The 18,100-nt window shown below is 48.8% G+C and overlaps 1 protein-coding gene across 1 annotated transcript; it reads right to left on the reverse strand.

The window, feature by feature from the left end:
- Nucleotides 1-1,267: 1,267 nt before the first annotated feature.
- On the reverse strand, nucleotides 1,268-13,693 carry LOC111148310 (ectodermal-neural cortex 1). The gene is made up of 3 exons (XM_022504808.1): nucleotides 13,401-13,693; nucleotides 7,966-9,781; nucleotides 1,268-3,873 (listed from the first exon to the last, which is right to left on the reverse strand). Exon 2 carries the CDS (start codon nucleotides 9,766-9,768, stop codon nucleotides 7,999-8,001), a length of 1,770 nt encoding a protein of 589 aa, XP_022360516.1. The 5' UTR covers nucleotides 9,769-9,781; nucleotides 13,401-13,693; the 3' UTR covers nucleotides 1,268-3,873; nucleotides 7,966-7,998.
- Nucleotides 13,694-18,100: the final 4,407 nt, after the last annotated feature.

Here is an 18,100-nt window from a genome sequence, read left to right on the forward strand (position 1 = left end):
AGTGAGATGATAAAAAGAACTCCAGGGATTGAAAGGCAGATTTCCAATCATCTCTATAGGAAACATTTCCAGCCCTTCTTAAGATTAGCATCAGGGCTTTTTTGAACATCCGAATCCCATGTGTCAGCACTTTCTTTTTTTTTTTTTTTTTTTAAAGATTTTTATTTATTTATTTGATAGAGATCATTAGCAGGCAGAGAGGCAGGCAGAGAGAGAGGGGTTAAGCAGGCTCCCCAGGGAGCAGAGAGCCCGATGCGGGGCTTGATCCCAGGACCCTGGGATCATGACCTGAGCCGAAGGCAGAGGCTTTAGCCCACTGAGCCACCCATGCGCCCCTCAACTCTGACTTTCTAACTCTAACCTAGCTGCTAACTTTCCCTTCTTCCCGGTCCTATGGTGCTGTATACGGTGTCATCAGTGGGGTTTCCATGGGGCATCAGCACTGTGCCTATGGGATCTGAAGACTCCCAAGTGCTTGGCACTCGATCAGACTCACCCAGCACAGAACTGGATGATCTTTCTATAAAACCTGAGGCATCTGCTCTGGCATTTTGGTGAAAGTCCAAAGGCCGTAATTGCATTCTGTCTGCTTGTGGGCTCTCCTAGAGTTCTAATTAGGTTGTATTTATTTTCTATCCAAAAAAAAGACTACGCCTGACATTGCTCTACACATTAAAAGAGCAAGGGGCCCAACCCAAGCGATAAAGGAGCATCTTCTTGTGACAGGAAGTGATCATGTTTACCCTGGGCCAGCCAGGACAATGGCTTTCACCTTGGAAGGAGCTATGTGTATCAGAGGGGTTAAACTTCAGGTTTTCTATGCCGTGACAGGGAAAATATATGCATAGATTCCCACGTATTTCAATGATTGTTAAGGCATGTCAGATGAAAAGGGGATTGCACTCCTGCCCCTTCTCTCGCAGCTTCCCTCTCAAAATATAACCCACACAAGGACGCTAAAAACTAAATTCCTTCTGTATACTACCTGTGCTGTCTTACCATCACATGGTATGTGATTTTTAATATTCTAAGCTATGAATAACTCAGAACTGAGGTGTTCCACACTGCTTCAGGAAACATCCTTCACAGCCAAAAATTTTAATTATTCAACAGGCAAAACCGCTTTCCAGAATGTATGTGACTAGATGGGGAGATAAACACGTTCAGAAAATATCTGCAATGATCCTCATGTTCATTAAACTACAGAAGGCACCAGTTTTTGGCAGATTAAATTATGTCGTATTAAAATAAAGACTCACACACACAATGAAGAGAAAATCTCTAATAATTTATTTGACCTTCAGTTTCACATTGTGAAAAAAAAAATAACAGTTTTACAAAACCTCAAAAATGTAGTAGTAGCAAACAAGCACATATGAACATGAACACTTTACTTCAACTTACACAGAGTTTTGTACGTGAACCACATATTCAATAGCCAAGAGAGGGATATTATTCAGCTCTAATCACTCTTATTCAGACAGGTGTCAAGCCCAGAGAAAAGGGGGCTACACAATTATACCAGAAGTGGAAGGCTGCCCTTTGTTATCTGTTTCCACAGCAACCAGCCCACAGAATAAGAAGAACCTTCTCTGTCTTATGCCAAGGTTTTTGTGTGCACTGTGCTGTGAATTGTATTTGCTTCAAAGTGGGGGACGTTTCACAGGGTGAGAATGGTCAAGTAGTGAGCCCAAATGCCTACATCAATTCAAAGAGCGGGAGTCCAGAAAGTTCCCTGCAGGCTGGGGCCCCACCCTGACCACGGCTCCCTCTGGCTCGCACACAATAATTAATAGAGGATTCAAGGACAGACCACAACTTTGAAACAGCTGCAGAAAATTCACCCTGCTTTCAGAAGTCACGCAGTGACACACACACACACATCTCGGCAGATTTGCATTATAAACTAGAGAGCCGTAGCTTTGCTACAATATAATGCCAACGCGATGCCGCCAGGGTACAATCAGACATTTGCATTGCTTAGAACACATCTAGGAGCGAGGGACTGACTGCTGCAAAAGTATTGTGATGCTTTTATTCCAACGGCTCATTTATTTTGGTCCAGCTATAGCCCACTTACTCATGGCACAAATGGATATGTACAATTAGTCTAAAGTATTCAGGTAAAGAGAAATGTTAAGGATTTATCTGTCACTAGACAATGCAAACACACTCACAATGTAAAAGGTTGTTACCGGTCTTAAGCCCTATTTTCTAAACTACGGTAATTTAAGAAACATTGATGAAAGCGGTGTTTGAGTTGCAAACTCTGGTCTTCCCCAGACACCTCTGAGCAAACACCTAACGGAGTCTAGCACTAATACCTATCACAACACACGGTTAGGAAACAAGCGCTCAAACTAGCAAAGAATGTATTCACAACAGATTCCCAACGATCCCGGAACACCTCTCAACAGGGGCCACTGCTCATCATTCTTTGGTGTTTCCTGGCCAAACGGGTCACTTTGGCGCACCAAAGAGTTCTTTCTTAGAGACTTACCCGAGGGGGAGCACTGAAGTATACACTGTCCCAACGTGAATATGGTCTTGGAGAACTCCTAATACTTGCTAAATCATGCATCAAGAAGAGAGAACAATGAATCCACCGGGTTCAAGCAAATCTGGTGAGTGAATTCATTGACGTCTGTGACAACTCAGCTTTTTCCTGTTAGCTGCGGGTATGGCGAAGCATTCTCACAGGGTAATAAATAAATAAATAAACTTTGGACACTGCCTTTAACCTGTGCCCTATATACAGAACTATTCCATAGAATTTTCCAGGATTTCAGGATTTTACACAAAGAAAAGAACTGCAAAGCGACTTGGTCCTTTCCAAATTTCAGTAGCTGAGATTGAAGCGTGTGACTCAGACAGGAACAGGGCAGTGAAGCTTTCCCTCACCCCATGAGCCATCAGCATACCAGACCCCATGGAACCCCATTACAAGTTAGTGAGTCTAAGAAAAGTGACCTCCATGCTTTCTCTACCTCTAGGATGTAATCTGTTTCTTTCTTGTACTCCTTCCCTGCCTTGACATTTACAAAATCCCCCCTTCCCAACCCACCCTCCAGTTATGCTCCAAATTGTAACACCCAAGTTTTCATTTTTGTGCAGCAAAGCACTTCACAACAGCCACAAAATTGTGCAAAACATACAACCATTCACACACCCATACACGTGAAGACAATCGTAAGCATCATTTCAGCATGCAGGCGTCAAACAATAAATAGCTAAATCTACGACAAATTTCTTAACAGCCAAGGGAAAGTTTAAAGTCACTTATAAATAGAAAAGAACATCTACCAAACGCCTACCAACAACGTCCCCATTGTTCAGAACCTTCCTGGGGAGCTCAACCCCTCAAGAGATTAGCGGAGAGTCCAGCAGTCCTCACTCTGTGGCCAGCCAAGCCAGCTTCCCTCCTGGCCCCAAAGTTGGGCTTTCAATCTCCAACAGCAGCTGGTGTGGAGGCTTCGGGCTTGCTCCTCAGAGAGGTGACAACCATTTCAAATTTTACACATAAATGGTGGAGCCCATGGAAATCAAATGCTGAATATGGTACAGCAAGGGAAAAGGGCCGGCTTTTCTCTCCCTTTGAGGGGCTGATTAACGCTGACATTAATCCACAATTACAAGACAAGGACTAGATCACAGGTTCGTTCATTCATATTTAAACCATGTGCTACTTGCACTGAAAATCCCACCCCCTCCCCCACCCCCTCCTTCATGTCCAGTTAGAGAATTTACAAGGTGCAATGCATTGTATCAGGAGTCTTGTAGCAACTTCTTTTCCTTCTTCTTTTCTCTCTCTTCATTAAATTCGACCTCTCCAAAGTAGAAAGCTCATTTTGTCTCACCAAGTGATGGAGCGAGCTAAAACAGAGGAAAAAAAAAAGACTCATTAATAGCCTTGAAATCTTAAAAAAAGAAAATTAAAATCAGCACAGAGCTGGTCAATAATGCTTCTAAAAGTCTTAATTACATGTTCAGTAGCAAGTGTGCAAAAATTAAGGGCATCCATGTGCGTGCACAGATAGAGATGATTGGCTCCACAGAAATGATGGTGTCCAAAGAAAAAAATCTTCATTTCTCTACTAAACCTTCAACCTCTCTCTCTCTCTCTCTCTCTCTCTCTCTATATATATATATATATATATGCAAATGCAAACTTCTACATCTAGTTGCTGCTAGGAGTTGTCACCTTCTGCTACCAACATTCATCCTTCATCATGGTTAAACAGAGCCACTGAGAAGTGATCACCGGAGGGTCACAACAAGATTCCTGTGCAAAACCTCTTTGGCCCATTCACCATAAAGGACTCCAAAGTCAATTTATTCACCATACAGAAGGCAGACATATTACTCCTCTTATCGAAATGCATCTCTGCTATTCAGTATGGCAGAAATCAGTCTTGCTTCCTTTCACACAACAACATCGCAGGCCTCCACGGCCCAAGGCTGGAGAGTTTATTCTCCAAGTTCATCAGTCTGTACTTGGGAGATGCCAGCTATGGTACGCAGTTATTATCTGCAGAATCCGCCGACATCAAGCATGAATAGAAATTCAAGGTGCCCTAACCACAAAGCCTGCACATTTAACGGGAGTGGGTGTTTCCCCACGCGACCCACCCTTCCCTTCTCGTGGGTCTATCTTTGATACAAGGAAATTCTGCAGAGAGCCTGTCTCCCCAGCATTCACCCTATCTGTTCCTAGAGCACATTTCCAGCCCTAGTGTAGGAATCTCATCCCTGCTGCTAACTCTAAGTGGAGACAAAGGGAATTCAGGAGGGGCCCCTTGTTACTTGCATTGAATTCTTCTTGCTTTTGTGTGTCCAGAAGTCTGATTCATTTCATTAGTTGTTTCTTTTGGCAGTTTCCGAACCGTGATTCAAGCTTGCAAGGCATTCCTTAGACTACAGTGTCACTCTCCCACCCCCACCTCCCGGGAACCTATATATCAACATTAGGCCAAAAGAATGCATTTTCTAACTGTAATAATATGAAATTTCGTGATGGTACATACACAAACAGGAAAAAGAAAGAAATAAAGAAAGAAAGAAAGAAAGAAAGAAAGAAAGAAAGAAAGAAAGAAAGAAAGGCTCTAAAAAGGGGAAGAAACATAGGCACATCCGAGATCCAAGTGCTGTCAGGTTGGGGCCACACAGCGCCATGAAAATGGGAGAGTAATCAAAAGTAATTTCCTTTCTGTCCTTCCCACCCACTGACAGAGCAGCAGGAGACAGTTAAAATCCCCCTGGTGAATGAGCTTTTAGACCTTAAGGAAACTTCTTGTTAACACCATATTAATTTGGTTAGCACCTACATTTCGAGATCAAAGAGACGTCCCGGAAGGTTCCGCAGCTTAGGGCCAATACCTGCACAGCTCCTCTTTTAAAGTCACTCTATCCCCCGCTGAAGTGTTTTAACACTCTCTTGTGTGTAGAAAACTCTGGAAACTTAAACCAAAACGCTCCCTATCAGAAACCACAAGACAGGCTTTGATCAGAACCACCCCACCCTTTGTGAAGGCCAGCCGGTAGAATTCCCGTTGCTCTGTGTTCCCCTGGCAGGCAGAACCCAGGGCGGGGAGGTGGTGTTTCCCATGTGACCTAACACTTTATTTGCTCGGTTCCCAGGGACCGGAAGTGTGCGATTAGGTTCAAACACCCAGGACAGGGCGAATTCAAGTGTTTGCCAACATTCTCTGGGCTGCCAAAGGAGGCACCAACAATGAAGAACGAAGATAACAAGCAGATGATAATCAAAGAAGCCTCACTTTCCTGCCACACACAGAGCTAATTCCGTGGCTGGCTGGGGTCTCCAATGAAGGAGCAAAGAAAACTCAGAGCAAGGTACTTTTCTCCCCCTTTCTCCCCTCGTCTATCAATTCACCCAAGTCTGAACCAGGACTGAGCTCGGAGAAGCCAGATTTAAATCAGTCATTGGACAAAGGACAGATCTGAAGTCCAGGACGGTCCAGAGTCCACAGTTTCGAACCAGAATGCACACGTGGTCTCTTCCTGCCTCTGCTTCCTTACCTTGCTCCAAAGGGGCCAGCCCATCTGCCAGTGACCATTCTGAGGTACCACCACCATCACTGGCAATTTTTTAGGCTCTCCTATGCAAATACAGTCAGTTCTGGGCTAACACCAAATTCAGTGTGCTCTTAATTGATGCTTTTGCCCAGAAGGTTCTTTAAACCTGCTTTAGAGGTGAGTCAGGCACTCATATCGCAGATGAAATAACCACGTTCAGAGCATTTGTTTACTCAGGATTACTGAGATGCTAGCAAGGCTGCAAAAACCAGTTTGGTGTGGGCCGCTGTCAGCCCGGTCGCTCCCCACAGGAGGTTTCTACTGTTCCAGCTCCTTTGAGGGAGTTTCATTCCAAGGTTACATTCTATTACCAAGAACTGTACTAACTGTTAGAGGCTAGAGGAGACAACTGAACCAATGAAAAAACCAGGAAGATGAATCATAACAGTGAGGCCAACTTTAGCGGTGTTTGAAAAGGAGCTGTAAGAAAGGTGGAAAGAAAAGACAAATGTGTCAAAACCCCTCTTTGCTTAGCTCACAAAGACCCCTAGATTTCCCCTTTTCCCCTCTGAAAATCCTCTTCGAGAATGTGAAATGTACTAAGGAAAACAGAGTCAAAGTCTCTAGGTAATGAGCAAGTTTTCATGGTACTTCCTCCAAAGCCTGAGTTTTCATTTTATTCTCTTATTATTAGTAATAAGCCCATGCATTACCAACCAAAACAAACCAACACATTCCACGTGCCCCGTGCTACACTCAGAAACGCTTAAGTGGTTCCTGGGGCCAATACTAAAGATGCTTAAGGGCAGCAAAGCGCCATTAGCTTCGCGAACACTGAACTGTGTGGGCCTATTAATTATTTGAGCCAAGAGTATTATATACTCGTAAGTACACAAGGCGACCATTATGGACTCAGATATATGACACAGAAAGACAACTTTTGTTAGCCCTGACAATAGGGTCAGCCTGTCTGATTAACTCTGAAAGGCCGCAGTGGAAGGCCATCTAGAGGTCTCAGCATGCCACGCATCTGACAAATTTATACAATGCAGGTGCAACTTTTACAAGGATAGACCTTGATTTCCCTCTGAGGTTGGTTAGTCAATGCCCAAAAAGGGGCCTTTTTTCCCCCTCAAGGAAAAAAATTTTTAAATATGCAATAAAGAATCTGGGAGGGAACAAACCAGGGATAAACTTAAGCTTTCAGATTTTTACACCCTACTTCATTCCAGAAAAGGTTGGAGGGATCTAAATTTGATTATCAATAAATTATCTCCTGGGCTGAGACGGATATGAGGCTCTCTGGTTTCTTAAGGAGCAGTTCAACCCGAAGCTCCAGTGCCCAGGTTGATTTCTTGACCAACTCTTCCACCTCCAAAGCCCCATGACTTGGGCAACTGACTTAACCTCTGTGTGCATCAGTTGTTTTCATCTATAAAATGCTCTAGTATGATAGCTCACGAGGTTGTTGTCAGGATCGCATGAAATGATCCGTGTGAGACATGTGGCCCGGCTCCAGGCAGGCAGGGAGGGCTCCGTCAACATTAGCTGGCATTATTAACCCCGGGTAGGGGTTCTCCACCACTGGAAATCTCCAGTTCTAGTGATTTCTGAATCATTAGAAAGCTTCCTAAAAATACTGATATGCCTGGGACCCACCCGGACCAAATGAAATCAAATCTCTGGGATGGGCCAAATTTGAAAAGCTCTTGAGGGGAGCAGGAGGATCAGTCAAGGCTGAGAACCGCTGGCTTTTCTGAGGGGTGGGGGGTTGCAGCTGTGGGCAACACAAGTGTGCTCAGTTCTGGGGTGCAAATTCTTTTAAAGATTCTGTGGACCTACTTCTATGGGCTGAGTTACAATGACCACATCTCGGTCTCCACAGGTAGCTTAATGACACGCCTACTTCCAGCCACACTGACTTCTTACCTCACGCTCCCCTTCTCGAAGAGGTACTGCCGTCTAAGAAGGCAGATGCTTCCAGGTGCTGACAAATGCGGTAGGAATCAGCGAATATGGGACTGTGGTGATGCTGTTCCACACGTCTAATGTCGGGTCGTAACAGTCCAAAGTTTTGCAGCGCTGAATGCCGAAGTACCCGCCCACCACATAGAGCTTGTTTCCGGATGCCACAGCGTGACAGCTCATGCGCTTGGCTGTCACATCTCCCACCTTGGTCCACTGGTAAGTCTCACTGTTGAATTTGTAAGCAGAGCAGGCGGAGAACTCCGTGTCTCCCCCCATAATAAAAATCTGGTTCCCCAGCACCGCTGCTGCTGTGTAACGCCAGGGTTGGGGACAGGTGGCTGGGACCGTCCACCTGTTCTCGCACTGATCATAACACTGAACTTTAGGGAGCTTGTCATGACTGACGCTGGTACCTCCGAAAGCAAACAGCTTGAGCTTGGCGCTCACCACGGCTGCATTGCTAACACCTTCTCTGAGGGGGGCCACCATGGTCCATTTGTTGGTCGTGGGGTCATAGTGTTCTACTTGCTTTAGGGAGACTGAGGGGGAGGCTGGGAGACAGCCCGTTGCAGCTGTGTGCCCCCCAACCACATACAGGCAGTGCTTTAGTTCAGCAGAGCCGTGGCCGAACCTGGCCACCAGCATGGGGGCAGCTTTGGACCACTCTTCATGCAGGGTATCATAAACCCAGACATCTTTTGAGACTCCGTTTTCAGACCCCCGCCCCCCGGTAATGTACACTTTGCAGCCAATTGCACATGCACTGAACTCTTTTCTTGGGCTGGGGATGTCAGCCTTGGGAATGATCTCTTTGGCCTTCTGGTCTACCAGATACAGCTTGTCGCACATGAAGGTCTGCCCACCCAAGAGGAAGAGAGCATGGCCAGTCTTCCGAGGCCGGGCACAAAGGCTGGTTACCACGCCGTCATTCTGCAGGATTTTTAGTTTGCACCTGATGGCCTCTTCCACGATCTCCTTGCTCTTTCTCTGCTTGGTAATGAGTTCCTCCATGGCCACGTTCTCCATGAGATAAATGGCTGGCAGGAGAGCCAGCCTCACTGTCTGCAACAGCTCTGGGAGGTAGCAATAGCGCTTCTTCAGGTCGTAGCTGATCCAGTTAATTGCAGACTCGTACACAAGCCTTTCATCTTCTGTCTCCAGCTCTTCACTGGACAAGAGTTGCACTACCATGTCCTGGGGCAGCTGGAGGAAATCTTCGTTCTTCCTGATGGTCTGGAAATTGCTGAGACACATTCTCCAGGACAGCTCGTACAGCTTCGTGCACTGGTGCGCGTCAGAGAGCAGCAGCATGCCCAGGCAGTTGGTGGGATGCAGATTCTTTTCCAGGAACTCAGCGCACGCATCCCGGATGTCCTGAAACTCCAGCATGTCGCCAGCTTCCAGAAGCGATTCTGCGTTTTCTTCATTGATGATGACCCGGGAGGAGTACGCATAGTCGAGCAGCAGCTCCAGAACTTCGGGGTGGATGGAGTTGTCGAAGTTGACCTCACTGTCCTGGCTCTCTTTCAGGCCGCCGCTGAACATGGCTTCAAAGTAGCGGCTACATGCAGCCAACACTGCCCGGTGACAGGGGAAGGTCCTGTTCCCAGCATGGAGAAGGACATCCGTGAAGAGGCGCTGCTGGCGTAAAAGGTTCAAGTGCGTGAGGACACTGTCAGCGTAGGAAGACTTGTGAAACAGGTAGATGTTAATGGAGCCACTGCTGGCCCTGGACTTGCGGTTCTCATGCACACTGACTGACATTTTGTTTCCACTCCTGAAACCGAAACAAAACAAAACAAACCATTGAACGTGATGCTCCTGATGTTCAGAACGGCAGAACAAAGCCAAACAAATCGCTGTGAACAGAGAAAACAGAACACTTTGCCGCCTACCGCTCAGAATAATGGATAGCCGTGCCTATACAAAGTCAGAGACAAGCACCTATAAGGAAAGGCATTCACTGTAACACTGCTGAGCTATTTGAACACGGTTTTAAAAAAAAGAAAAGAAAAGAAATCGCTGCTTGCAAGCAGGTTCATCTTGGAAAACCTGACTGCCAACTTCCAGGATATTGAAGTCCTTGAGAATGTCAACCAGCGAAGCCCAAGATGAGGGAGGTCTCACTCTCACAGCTCCCTGCGCTTGTCCAGCTGATTCACTGTGGGCCACTTAAAATGCCGGGCTTCCAGCTCTCGTAACGCCAGGCCGGGCACCAGCTTTTATGTCCCATGCAACATAAAGCCATGTGTAAAACAAAGACCTACTAATTAATTCCATTAAGAATTCCTTTTGTAAGATCCACTCTCCCTGTGTATCACAGTAAATGGGCAATGGAACCTTAAAATCATAGGCTTAGGCCATCTTCTTCCATAATCAGGTCTTTACTGAAATGTCACAAATGACTTCTAACCAGACAATTCTACCACGCCAGAGTCCTCAAAGGGCACTAGTATGAACATTACCATATATTGATCAGCAGGCTTTTGTGGAAACACAGAACAGATTCTGGCCATGGTCACCACCTATCTTTCTTGCTCTGAACAGCTTCCAAAACGAGGATTTGCACACATAAAAGGAAGACTATTTTGAGTAGCATACTCATCACTGCTGTTTTTCTATTCTTCCTGCTTTATATCAATTCTTGGAAAACTGGTTGCAAGAACAAAGGATCTATCCATCCCTCTCTTTCGCTTCAACAGTGCAGGACCAGGACGGTTCTTGTGTACCTGCAAACACTGGCACGTGCATAGAAGGAGTTCAAAATGCAAACCCTGCTTTATGTAAATCAAAAGCACTCAAACCTATGTGCATATGTGCGTGTGTGTGTGTGTGTGTGTGTGTGTGTGTGTGTTGCCAGCCGCTGTAAATTTAGGGCCACCCTGGAATTTATTTGCTGACTAAAGTACTTTTGAAATTATAGCAAAATCTAATGCTGTCTTGGGCTTTCTTCAGTAAGTAAACCACAGGTTAAAAACATAGGACATACCTATCACCTATCTTCAAAAACTGGATCACATGCTTTTCTTTTTTCTTTGTTAACCCTATCCTTCTGTTACTTCAAAAGACTAAAGCCTCTAAGAACCTGCCTGTCAAAGGATTCCTAAGGAAGCTGTTTAGGCCAGGAGGGTAAACAACTGTGTAAGTTACAGTATCTGTTTCAAAACACAGAACAGCTAGTTTTTACAGGCAGCTGAAACCTACCGCTGCCTTGTTTCCTTCCACCCCTCAGACATGTATTTTTTTAGTGTATAGTGCAGTAATTGCTAATAGACGGAAAGGAGCGATTTTCCATGGATTCCGGGGCTAGCTACCAAGCAGCCCTTCCTGACCAGATGTGGCACAACACAGCTCACAACAAAGGCAGGTGCCAACTGGGCCCCGGACACATGGGCCACAGAGCATTAGGTGATGCAACTTGTTTTTTTTCTTTTGGAATGTAACTTTTCACTAGCGTAAACAGGGCTTAGTGGAAGACAGTAAGTAACAATGTTCTAGGGCTCTGGTGTTAGGAAGACAGCTTTAGTGTCCATAGCAACTTGAAGACAGGACAAACAGTAAGGTGCCCCCCCATCACCCTTACCTCAAGCAAAGCCACACAGTCTAGTCCACCCGAACCATGAACCATGCCCAGTGCTGCGGAGAACCACCAATTCCACCTATGTGAATGCACCAGGTCTCCAAAGGCTTAGAACACAGATCAGCATCCCTGATGCTGAAGTACTTTGAGGAAGGTTTTATGCTTAAACCTCAAAAGATGCTGTGAACACTGTGATACCTTATATAGAAACTTGACAACATTCCAAATGAGTAGTTCTGCTTTCTTTTTTTTTTTTTAAGCTAATGCTTCCAAAGCACCCTTAAAGGCTGCCTTCTCTCAAGCGAAGAATGAACACACCTCTAGCTGAAGAATGAGGCTCCCTGCACCAGGTACAGGACACCACAGCGCCTCCACACTGAGTGGGAATCACACTGGGGCCCAGAACATGTTTCCCTGAGCCTTAGATGCCACACAGGGTAAAACAACATTCACAACGAGGCTTACATGTAAGGAAACTGTTTTGAAGACCTGAGGATATAGGACTTGCATCCCTATGCCTCCTGTGTTTATGCTTCTGCATTTTTCCAGGCTGGCCCACAAAACCAGAAGGAAGAGGCTAGCCTGTCATCTTAGTTACCACCCAGATGGAGAAGCGTGTCACAGGCAAAATCCAACATTCCTACAGCAGTACTTGCTTAAAATAAAAGGTAAACTTAAAGACCCAAGGGAGACGACTTGCTTTCTTGTTTAAAACTATGCAAACATCAAAATATCAGCAGAAGCCATTTATACAGTCACTAAACACACCTTCTAAAATGAATCACCCTTCTGGCATTTTTTAAGCCCTCACAGAAATATCTGTATGCCAAGTAAGTAGCCAAAAAAGAAAAGAAAAGAAAAGAAAAGGGGGAAAAAAAGCACACGTATACTTAACCTGTGCGTATGAAGAAGACGGAGAAAGGGCTGCTATTACCGTGAACATCAAACGGGCTTCTCGCTACAGTAACTTCAGTTCACTTAATGCTCCTTACTCAAGCCCTGCTGCAATACTTTGCGTCCCGTCACATCTTACGTTTTCAACCTGGTCTCAACGCACTCAACGGAGAAACGAGGCAGACCTTCTGGGGCACTTACCTTACTGATAACAATGGAAGGACATTAGAAAGGCACTGTTAACAAGAAAACCAACTGACCATACAGCCCTCTGTAACATTTGCAACGCTCTTCAACACGCTGGCCATACGTGTGCGGGCAACACGAAATTACATGCCCAACAAGTTTCAAGGTTCGTCTCCACCACGCCCACCCATTCCTGTCCTTTGAAACTCATAGTGTCACACTAAAGGCCAAATACTTGCACGAGAAGAAACTGATTTTTCATAGTTTTCATTCATTCCCCACAGACATTCCGCCGCCGTGAGCGTGCCCTCACGAAGCGTGTGTGCTCGGGGCTCCGGCGCGCCCCTGTGCCGGGTGGGGTGCAACGTGGGCCGACAATCCCGGGCGCCCGGCCTTGGGGGCTGCGAAGTGCGAGGCAGAACGACAGCCACCCCCAGTGAAGCGCCGCTTTGGGCGGAGGACGGAGACTCATCCCTCCCCGGCTCGGCTCCCTGATTCCCAGAAGCTCGCCCGGGAGCCAGCGAGCCGGACGAGAGGAGATCCCTCCGGCGACTGCCAGCGTCTGCACGGTGCGGGAGGGCAGCGGCGGCCACCGAGGTCTCCGCCCGGAGAACAGTTCCCCGACCTCCGCCCAAGTCGGAGTTCCGGACTCCGGGGCGAACACACCCCCGCAGGCCGAGCGGCCGGGGTAAGCCGCGGCGGCCGCAACAGGTCCGGGGCAGCGGGGTAAACTTACGGCGGCGTCGACCGGCGTCAGGCACGACCAGCTGCGTTCTCGCCTAGGTCACCGCGCGGGAGGCGATAAGGCGGACGTCTCAGCCCCGGAGAGCGGCGGCGACTGCCTGAGCGAAAGGAGCGCGCATGGGGCGCCCGCCGGGGAGAGGACAGCGCCTCGCGACCCCCACGCCGCGGACTCCGCTCGCGACCCGCGGAGCGTCTCCCGGAACGCGTCTCGGGTAAGGAGAGCGAGCCTTTGGCCGCCGGCGCCGCGCAAGGAGGCGGGCTGGGCACTCCGGGGAGGGAGCTAGAAAGCGCTCGTGCGCGCCGGCGGCCGCCTGGCGTCTGGACTTGGTCTCAGCAGCGCCGCCGCCGCGCCGCCTCCTCTCTGGCTGCCCAAGCAGTCTGCGCCCAGCCACCGCGGGCCGGGCTATAAGCGGCGCGGCGGGAGGGGAGGGGGGAGGAGACGGTGCGGATGCAGAGTGACACCCGGGGAAGGAGGGAGGAAGCGCTTGAATGCCGCCCGCCGAGGAGGAGGAAGAGAAGGAGGAGGAGGCGGCGACGGGGAAGAGCTGGAGAAGAGCGTGTCGGGGGAGTTAATCGAGAGAGGAAGTGGGGGGGGGGGGGCTGCGGAGAGTGGAGAGAGACAAAGCGGACACGGTGCTTAAGCCACTAGCAGCTGCAGTCCTCAGGGATCGCGAGTAGAGCAAGTTTGACCAGGTCCGAGTGCCTGCGCCTCTCCGGCCCAGCACGGTTAAAGGACAGCCCCGGAGCTCAGAGACCCTTGGCAGTGGAGGCGCCCGGCTGCGCGCTCCGCGATGCCGGAGTCCGCCAGATGCTCAGGATAGGGGAGCGAGGGGCGAGCTGGGGGTCCGCCGCACGCGCCCTGGGCGCAACACCTGGAGCGAGGAGAGGGGCAAGGGCAGGGGCACAAATTTGGTCACTGCGGGGACATTGCGGGTTGGGCAGAGCCGGGCCCTCGGACTTCTTGCCGGCGGGGGCAGACAGACTCGAGCCCCTGGCGTTTCCCTTGCGTCCTGCCTCCCCGCCCCAGCTGCTGCGGCACCCGCGGCCGGACTCTGCCCCACCGCGCCGGGAGCAGCAGCGGCGCGGCGCTGTCCCGCGGGCGCACACCACGTGCTTCGCAGCCAATCGCGGCCGGCGCTTGATTCAAAGCGAGCTCCTCAAAGGAGCGGCCCCGCCGCCCCCTCTCCCTAGCGACAGAGCTCAGTAGTCCTCTGGACTGGGCCCTTCCTGTCTTTATCGGTCTGTCGTGTGAGTTTGGAGTTCGGCAAAGAAATGGCCCAGCACATGGGTCTGAAGCGCCGCGTGCCAGGGGAAAAAAGGGCGATCCGAAAAATCATCTCGCATGGCGATCACTCTTGACCAAAGCCATTTTTGATCTTTGCACTGAAAGCTATATCTCCTCTGGGACCTAAAACGCCTGTTTGGTTTGTATTAGATATTTGGAATAAAATCTATGAAGGAACGGTAGAGATCACCCCCTGCCCCACCAGCCATCTCCTTTTGCAGGTTAGGAAACTGAGGCCCAGGGAGTTGTGAATTGTCACAGGGCCCCTTAGCAGAGGCTCTGTCCTGCAAGCAACTCAAGTAGGGATCCACCGAAGAGTTTTCTCCCTGCCCCAACTCTCCCACCTCCTAGCTTTCCTCTAAACACTAGATGGATAAATGCTTCAAACAGGCTGAAGAGCCTCCACCTAGCGCTCCCCGTGTCCAGACACTGCCAAGACTCTTCTTTATTCTAAGCTCACTTCCCCCCCTCCCCGCCCCCGCCTTCCCTCCTGGTATGCGCTGAGAAATTTCGCTCCTTGAAAGCAAAGAAAGACAGTGCCCTCTGAAGTCCTTTGTTAGCATTAACTCGTCAGCCTCACCGTGAGCCTTTACAAATCTGTTTCGTATTTTAATTTTTGATGCAAACTCTTAGCCCCAGACTGATTAACAAGCCAGAGACAGTTGGATCGGTTCACGGTGAGAATCACGTGCAGCGAATCTGGGGATTGGCCAGGTGAAGAGAGGAGCTGGGCAAGTCCACCCCCTTCCTGAAGGAGGTGTGGATAAAACGAGCCAAGAGGAGAAAAGGTAGAGCAAGCGCTGTAGACTCCAGAGATGGGTGCTGAAAAGAAGGGAGGTGGGAATGTGGAGCTAGGGCACATCTGTCTTTTAAAAAAAGCCTGTTTCTGTAGCCTATGGCAAGGTGGGGAGGAAGCCCATCAGGGCAGGGCCTCCTAGAAGGGCTTTGTTGGTGTTGTGGGCTCAAACTAACCCCAGTGCTTTGGAAGACTAGATGCCAGTGTCTTCCTCTGGGGGAAATGCTCTGTTTAAACGAAGAGATCAACACGTTTTCTCACTAAGGAGAAGTAGTTCTTTCTTACTTCGTCACCTAGCAAATCTACGTGGAACTGTAGGTAGATGATTCCGAGAAATAAAACATGTGCACAGCTCAGTTGGTTGGCTCGGGACTTTGTCATAGGAAGCCGCTGAGTTAGGAACAGGCAATCTGGTTCTGTTGCGTCTTCATCACCTGGAAACTGCAGCGTCCTTAACCCTGGCGACCATAACGTTTGTTTCTCCTTGCTGGGGACTCTGCTAAGGGACAGGGGGGTCCTCTGGACATTGGCTTTTGCCATTCTCCTCGTCTGTTCTACCTAATGTTGCCGTCTTTCTGCGCTTCAAGAAAGAGGACCAAAAAAAAGCTGTAGCTTTGGGAAATCTTGAATTGCATTCAGTGACCGCAGACATTGGCTTCATCTGCCTCAGGGAGATAAGCAACATGAGGCAGGGGGGAAAATGAGCTTCCGGAGGGTATAAAAGTGGAAAGCATTTTCCTACTGAGAGATAGAGGAACTAAACTTGCATTTTGGGGAAAATGTGTGTGCTTGCAGTGACCTCCTACAAACCACACTGGTCCGCTTGAACCACAGGCCTGTGTGCGGTTTCTAATGTTTATTTCACAGCTGAAAGTGATTTGCAAGTTAGCCTATTTCTGATCCCAGTAACTCAAACTGTTATTACCCCAGCATCTCTCAGGCAAGCCTAAAGGTAATTCTTTTTTTTTTTTTTAAAGATTTTATTTATTTATTTGTCAGAGAGAGAGAGGGAGAGAGAGCAAGCACAGGCAGATAGAATGGCAGGCAGAGGCAGAGGGAGAAGCAGGCTCCCTGATGAGCAAGGAGCCCGATGCGGGACTCGATCCCAGGACGCCGGGATCATGACCTGAGCCGAAGGCAGCCGCTCAACCAACTGAGCCACCCAGGCGTCCCCTAAAGGTAATTCTTATCACTCCCCTCACAGGATGAGAAGGTGAGCAAGTCATGGATGTGTACAGGGAGGCCTCTCTAGACAGACCTGTGACCCAGCTGGACAAGCATCCATATAGTCGATGTCTCAGTCGTAAACAAGTCAGGAAATGCTACGGGTCTGTGTGGTACAGTGGCCACCACCCGACTCAAGGTGTTAACCCATTCCCATAGGCCCCCGGGAGCTGGTCTTTGCCTCTGCCTTGTGACACCAAACCAAGGTCTCATTTTTAATGCTATTAAGAAGCTGTGCCCAAGGCTTTGGCCTTGTTATCTCCCTTAACAACGTTATTTTGTTAGGCTGCAAAATAAGCAGCATGGGGTTAAATGTATTAGCTGCCTTCAAACCTAATTTATCTTCATTCCTTCCTAATTTACACTCGGGCTGAATTAATGAGAATGATTTAATTAACACAGTGCAACCATGGTACCAGGGACAGGACAGCTCAGGGGATTAGACCAACAGTGGGCTAAGCAGCTGCCATCCTGCCTCCTGTGGTTCCTCCAAAGCCCTCCCCCGAATTTCAGACGTGTTTCCTGCCAGTCTTCCAAGTGTCTTCTTTGTTCTTTGATCCACTTCCTGAATCAGTGTGAGGAAAATGGCACTGCTTTCCTTCCTCACCTTATTTCTAAGAGGGGCCTCAAGGCTGTGGTCTGTAGAATCAGTGTGGCCAAGGGGCCCAATGCCCACCAAAGACGTATGCTCTTCCTCCCCCAGGGTCAAGTTTGTGCTGGGAAATGGACAGACACTGAGCCGGGGACTGCACTTGTCTTGAGATCAACACCTGTGCCAGGAAAGGGAGGGAAGCAGGATGGGCAAAGGGAGTTTAGCCGGGTTGTGTTCTCAGCTGAGGACTTAGATGGCCCCATGGGAATCCTGGGAGTAGAAATGACCCTGCAGAGTTGTCCCCAGTCCAAGCAAGAAGGCCAGGTTTTATATGGCTGCATCAACTAGTTGGAACACCACCCAGGAAAGGGACCAGGCCTCGGTCAAGGCAGCACTCTTCCCCAGAGTTCTCAGTTCTGAGGAGGGCAGGTGGCAGAGCGCCTTCTGCCGCCAGCACCCCATCAGCCGGGAGAAGAAGTCCTTCAGTCTCACGGGAGGAGTCAGGGGACTCAGAGGAGTGTCCACGTCCACACTTCCTCTTAACAGAGCCACAAACCTAGAGAAATGAGACCTCAGCTCCTACCAGCAAGCCACTTACTTTCAAAAAGAAGGGACTTTAGGGACGCCTGGGTGGCTCAGTTGGTTAAGCAGCTGCCTTAGGCTCAGGTCATGATCCTAGCGTCCTGGGATCGAGTCCCACATCGGGCTCCTTGCTCGGCGGGGAACCTGCTTCTCCCTCTGCCTCTGCCTGCCATTCTGTCTGCCTGTGCTCGCTCTCTCTCCCTCTCTCTCTGA

The sequence above is a fragment of the Enhydra lutris genome, unplaced genomic scaffold, assembly GCF_002288905.1.
Source record: "Enhydra lutris kenyoni isolate GAN:26980312 unplaced genomic scaffold, ASM228890v2 scaffoldscaffold19, whole genome shotgun sequence".
NCBI lineage: Eukaryota > Metazoa > Chordata > Mammalia > Carnivora > Mustelidae > Enhydra > Enhydra lutris.

Bases quoted from the DNA above. Each gene is read 5' to 3' on its own strand.
- LOC111148310 (XM_022504808.1), bottom strand. From the start codon at position 9,768: ATGTCAGTCAGTGTGCATGAGAACCGCAAGTCCAGGGCCAGCAGTGGC.